We start from the raw sequence: 6078 nt of genomic DNA, 5'->3' as shown, positions 1-6078 counted from the left end.
CCTAATGGGATTGGAGTGAACCCAATGGGATTGGAGTGAACCCAATGGGATTGGAGTGAACCCAATGGGATCAGAGTAATGGGATCGGAGTAATGGGATCGGAGGGACCCTAATGGGATTGGAGTGAACCCAATGGGATCAGAGTAATGGGATCAGAGGGATCCCAATGGGATTGGAGGGATCCCAAATGGACACGGAGGTGTTGGAATGGATCCCAATGGGATTGGAGCAATCCCAAATGGACACAGAGGTGTTGGGATGGATCCCGATGGGATTGGAGCGATCCTAAATGGACACGGAGGTGTTGGGGTGGAGCCCGATGGGATCAGGGCGATCCCAATGGACACGGAGGTGTTGGGATGGATCCCAATGGCATTGGAGCGATCCCAAATGGACATGGAGGCGTTGGGATGGATCCCAATGGAATTGGAGCGATCCCAATGGATATGGAAGTGTTGGGGTGGATCCCAATGGGATCGGAGTGGGACTGGCAGTGGGAATGGATGGATCCCCACCATCAGCGTCCCCCAGTGGGACTGGGGCTGGGACAGACGCGTCCCAGTGGGTGGATGTCCCCAAAGGGACACGAAGGGAGGAACCCATGGATCCCAATGGATCCGCGTCCCCAGACAGATGGAAATGGGAACGGATGGATCCCAATGGATCAATGGCCATAAACAGACCCGGAAATGGGAACGGATGGATCCCAATGGGTGGATGTCCCCATATGGACCCGGAAATGGGAACGGATGGATCCCAATGGATCAGCGACCCCAAACAGACCCAGAAATGGGAACGGATGGATCCCAATGGGTGGATGTCCCCATATAGACCTGAAGATGGGAATGGATGGATCCCAGTGGATCAGTGTCCCCATATGGACCCGGAAATGGGAACGGATGGATCCCAATGGATCAGCGTCCACAAACAGACCTGGAAATGGGAATGGATGGATCCCATTGGATCAGTGTCCACAAACAGACCCGGAAACGGGAATGGATGGATCCCACTGCGTGGACGTCCCCATAGAGACCCCAAAAGGGGAACGGATGGATCCCAGTGGATCAGTGTCCCAAGACAGACCTGGAAATGGGAACGGATGGATCCCAGTGGGTGGACGTCCCCATACAGACGCGGAAATGGGAACAGATGGATCCCAATGGATCAGTGTCCCAAGACAGACCCGGAAATGGGAATGGATGGATCCCATTGGATCAGTGTCCCCATACAGACGCGGAAATGGGAACGGATGGATCCCAATGGATCAGCGTCCACAAACAGACCTGGAAATGGGAATGGATGGATCCCAGTGGGTGAATGTCCCCATATGGACCCATCAACGGAAACGGATGGATCCCAGTGGATCAATGCCTGCAAACAGACCCAGAAATGGGAACACATGGATCCCAGTGGGTGGATGTCCCCATAGAGACCCCAAAATGGGAACTGATGGTTCCCAGTGGATCAGTGTCCCAAGACAGACCCGGAAATGGGAACAGATGGATCCCAATGGATCAATGTCCATAAACAGACCCGGAAATGGGGATGTATGGTTCCCAATGGGTGAACGTCCCCATATGGACCCAGAAATAGGAACAGATGGATCCCATTGAATCAATGTCCCCATATGGACCTGAAAATGGGAACGGATGGATCCCAGTGGATCAGTGTCCATAAACAGACCCGGAAATGGGAACGGATGGATCCCAGTGGGTGGACGTCCCCATACGGACACAAAACTGGGAATGGATGGATCCCAGTGGATCAGTGTCCCCATATGGACACGAAACTGGGAATGGATGGATCCCAGTGGATCAGTGTCCCCATACGGACATGGAAATGGGAACGGATGGATCCCAATGGGTGGACGTCCCCAGACAGACCCGAAAACGGATGGATCCCAATGGATCAGCGTCCACAAACAGACCCAGAAACGGGAACGGATGGATCCCAATGGGTGGATGTCCCCATATGAACACAAAACTGGGAACAGATGGATCCCAATGGGTGGACGTCCCCGTATGGACCCAGAAATGGGAACGGATGGATCCCAATGGATCACCGTCCCCAAACAGACCCGGAAATGGGAACGCACGGATCCCAACGTCCGTCTGTCCCCGTGCCGCGCTCACTCAGCCAGGGACGGGGCCGAGGCGCCGGGGTTGGCGGCTGCAGCAGCGGCAGCGGGGGGAGGCGGGGGGAACCCGGGGGGCACGAANGGGGTGGATCCCAATGGGATCGGAGTGGGACTGGCAGTGGGAATGGATGGATCCCCACCATCAGCGTCCCCCAGTGGGACTGGGGCTGGGACAGACGCGTCCCAGTGGGTGGATGTCCCCAAAGGGACACGAAGGGAGGAACCCATGGATCCCAATGGATCAGCGTCCCCAGACAGACGGAATTGGGAACGGATGGATCCCAATGGATCAATGGCCATAAACAGGCCCGGAAATGGGAATGAACGGATCCCAGTGGATCAGTGTCCCCATACGGGCATGGAAATGGGAACTGATGGATCCCAGTGGGTCAGACAGACCCAGAAATGGGAACACGTGGATCCCAATGGATCACCGTCCCCAAACAGACCCCAAAATGGGAACGGATGGATCCCAATGGATCAGCATCCCCAAACAGACCCGGAAATGGGAACGGATGGACCCCAATGGATCAGTGTCCCAAGACAGACCTGGAAATGGGAATGAATGGATCCCAATGGATCAGCGACCCCATATGGACCCAGAAATGGGAACGGATGGATCCCAATGGATCAGTGTCCACAAACAGACCTGGAAATGGGAAACAGATGGATCCCAATGGATCAGCGACCCTAAACAGACCTGGAAATGGGAACACACGGATCCCAGTGGGTGAATGTCCCCATATGGACCCATCAACGGAAACAGATGGATCCCAGTGGTTCAATGCCTGCAAACAGACCCGGAAATGGGAACACATGGATCCCAGTGGGTGGATGTCCCCATAGAGACCCCAAAATGGGAACGGATGGATCCCAATGGGTGGACGTCCCCATATGGACCCAGAAACAGGAACGGATGGATCCCAATGGATCAGCGACCCCATATGGACCTGGAAATGGGAATGGATGGATCCCATTGGATCAGTGTCCACAAACAGACCAAGAAAGGGGAATGGATGGATCCCACTGCGTGGACGTCCCCATAGAGACCCCAAAATGGGAACGGATGGATCCCAGTGGATCAGTGTCCCCATATGGACACGGAAATGGGAACAGATGGATCCCAGTGGGTGGACGTCCCCATATGGACCCGGAAATGGGAACGGATGGATCCCAATGGGTGGATGTCCCCATACAAACGCGGAAATGGGAACAGATGGATCCCAATGGATCAGTGTCCCAAGACAGACCCGGAAATGGGAATGGATGGATCCCATTGGATCAATGTCCATAAACAGACCCGGAAATGGGAACGGATGGATCCCAATGGATCAGTGTCCCAAGACAGACCCGGAAATGAGAACGGATGGATCCCAGTGGGCGGACGTCCCCATAGAGACCCCAAAATGGGAACGGATGGATCCCAATGGATCAGCGTCCCAAGAAAGACCCGGAAATGGGAACTCATGGATCCCAGTGGATCAGTCTCCGGAAACAGACCCGGAAATGGGAACGGATGGATCCCAATGGATCAGCATCCCCAAACAGACCCGGAAATGGGAACGGATGGATCCTAATGGATCAGTGTCCACAAACAGACCCAGAAATGGGAACAGATGGATCCCAGTGGGTGGACGTCCCCATATGGACATGGAAATGGGAACAGAGGGATCCCAGTGGATCAGTGTCCCAAGACAGACCCGGAAACGGGAACGGATGGATCCCAAGGGGTGGACATCCCCGTATGGACCCAGAAATGGGAACGGATGGATCCCAATGGATCACCGTCCGCAAACAGACCCGGAAATGGGAACGCACGCATCCCAACGTCCGTCTGTCCCCGTGCCGCNTCCCATCTCCTCGTTGGCCAAAATGGGGCGAAAAAACCCAAAATCGGGCAACATGGGGGTGCGTTTTCCCCCCGAACACCGTGGGTTGGACGTCGCGTTGGGGGCGGCCATGAGAACCGCGTGGGTTCGAGCAGCCCCGTTCCAGCTCCGGTTTTGGGGTGGGGGGTCCGAGTCCTACGCCCCCCACCAAAAAAAAATCCCCCCCCTTCCCCCCGACCGAGTGGATTTTGGGGCGTTTTGGGACAATTTCTGCCCCGAAGTGAACTCTCCGCGTGAGGATAACTTAAATAAAAACCGATATTACCAATTCCCGACCCCTCCCCCTGCCCTAAATTTGCCTTTTCTTCCCCATTTTCCGCGTCGAAAAGCGTTCATTTTTGGCTCGCCCATTCCCTCCCCATTCCACCCCATTCCCTTCCTCCCCTTTTTTTGCCCGTTTTCTTTTTTTTTTCACTTCCAAGAATCCCCATCACCTCCATTTTTCAGGGCAGCGATTTGGGGTAAATTGGAGCCGTTTTGGGGCCGGTTCCGGGATCGCCTTTCATTTCCCAAAGCATCGTCCCCATTCCTGACCCAATTTCCATCTTTTCTTCACCACGATGCCCAAAGAAACCTATATTTTCCCCCAATTTTGCCCTTTTTCCCACCATTTTCCTCATCCATTTTCCCCTCTACGAAGGGAACCCATCGAGTTCTACCGAACCTCAACAGTGCGACCAAAATAAAGACCCTAAAACCCCCCCAAATCGACCCAAAACCGCCACTTCTACCGCCCCAAAACCCCCGTTTTTCACCCCAAAACGAGCCACGCGCCGCTCTAGGCTCTAATTTATTACTACAGACGGAGGAACTCAGCGACGAACGACGAGCAGCCAAAAATGGCCCATTTTCCCCCAAATCGGAACCCGGTGTCCATGGCCCATCCTCCTCCTTTCTTCTTTTTTTTTTTTTTGGTCCATTTTCTCGTTTTTTCGCCCCAGTTTTGGGCAGTTCCGTCCGCCTTCCGCTCTTCCTTCCCTCCTCTCGTTTCCTACCATTTCCGATTGACGATGACGACCGTTTTTTCCCCCTTCTCCCTGACGTTCCCTTTTTTTTTTTCTTTTTTTTGCCGTTTTTCGACCTTTTTTTTTGTCCATTCCAACCTTCCCAAATCCGGCGTCTTCCACCCATCCTCATAATAGAGAAATAATTAAAAAAAACTCACTTTCCACCCATCCCTTTTGGGGAAAAAACCCCCCAAATCCTCCAACTTCCATTCTTTTCGTATTCTTTTGCTGAAATCCTTCCATTTTTTGCTTTTTTTAAAAAAAATTTTTAACGTTTTTCTTCGTTTTCCCCCCTCCCCCCAAAATCCATCCCTCAGACGCCGGGCGAAACCGGGAGAAAACGGGGATTTCAGCCCCAAAATCATCACTGTGCCCCATAGGCCAAAGTGGAGAGAGAAAACAAACACCGACACGGCGGAAAAAATGGGGGAAAAAAACGAGGAAAAAAACCCCAAAAACTCGGAGTTTTTGGAAAGTCCACGTAGCAAAAAAAAAATGGGGGGAAAATGGGGAAAAAAACCCAAAACGACGGCGTAAGGGCGGGACAAAACTTGGCCAAATTGCGCGGTTCTGAGCCCAAAAAAACCCCCCGGGAAATCCGAGGGGCCATGGGACCGCGGCAGTGACGGGAACGGCCCCGAATCCCAGTGGGAAAATCCGCGTTTCCGATGGTTTTGCCCCAAAACGGGGACGGAGATGAGCGAGAGTTGATGGGGATTTTCATCCCAAGGAGATCCGGGACGGCGCTGGATGGGAGCGGAGGGATCCCGATGGGATCAGAGTAATGGGATCGGAGGGATCCCAATGGGATCGGAGTAATGGGATCGGAGGGATCCCAATGGGATCGGAGTAATGGGATCAGAGGGATCCTAATGGGATCGGAGTAATGGGATCGGAGGGATCCTAATGGGATTGGAGTAATGGGATCGGAGGGATCCTAATGGGATTGGAGTGAACCCAATGGGATTGGAGTGAACCCAATGGGATCAGAGTAATGGGATTGGAGTGAACCCAATGGGATTGGAGTGAACCCAATGGGATCAGA

The 6078-nt window shown here is 53.5% G+C and overlaps 2 protein-coding genes across 2 annotated transcripts in view; one reads left to right on the top strand and one right to left on the bottom strand.

Annotated features, from left to right (window-relative positions):
- The window catches only part of LOC110391804, an 8359-nt gene extending 2473 nt beyond the window's left edge, over window positions 1-5886 (top strand). Inside the window, exons 2-3 of the mRNA XM_021383748.1 lie at window positions 4010-5068; window positions 5764-5886. Coding sequence (XP_021239423.1) covers window positions 4010-5068; window positions 5764-5886 — 1182 coding nt within the window. The remainder of the gene's footprint in view (window positions 1-4009; window positions 5069-5763) is intronic.
- Window positions 787-3980, bottom strand: LOC110391803. The gene is made up of 2 exons (XM_021383747.1): window positions 3438-3980; window positions 787-2077 (listed from the first exon to the last, which is right to left on the bottom strand). Exons 1-2 carry the CDS (start codon window positions 3603-3605, stop codon window positions 1337-1339), a joined length of 909 nt encoding a protein of 302 aa, XP_021239422.1. The 5' UTR covers window positions 3606-3980; the 3' UTR covers window positions 787-1336.
- Window positions 5887-6078: the final 192 nt, after the last annotated feature.

Source organism: Numida meleagris, unplaced genomic scaffold, assembly GCF_002078875.1.
Source record: "Numida meleagris isolate 19003 breed g44 Domestic line unplaced genomic scaffold, NumMel1.0 unplaced_Scaffold518, whole genome shotgun sequence".
Taxonomy (NCBI): Eukaryota; Metazoa; Chordata; class Aves; order Galliformes; family Numididae; genus Numida; species Numida meleagris.
Note: the sequence above shows the minus strand (reverse complement) of the source record. Positions and strands in the feature narration are given on the sequence as shown.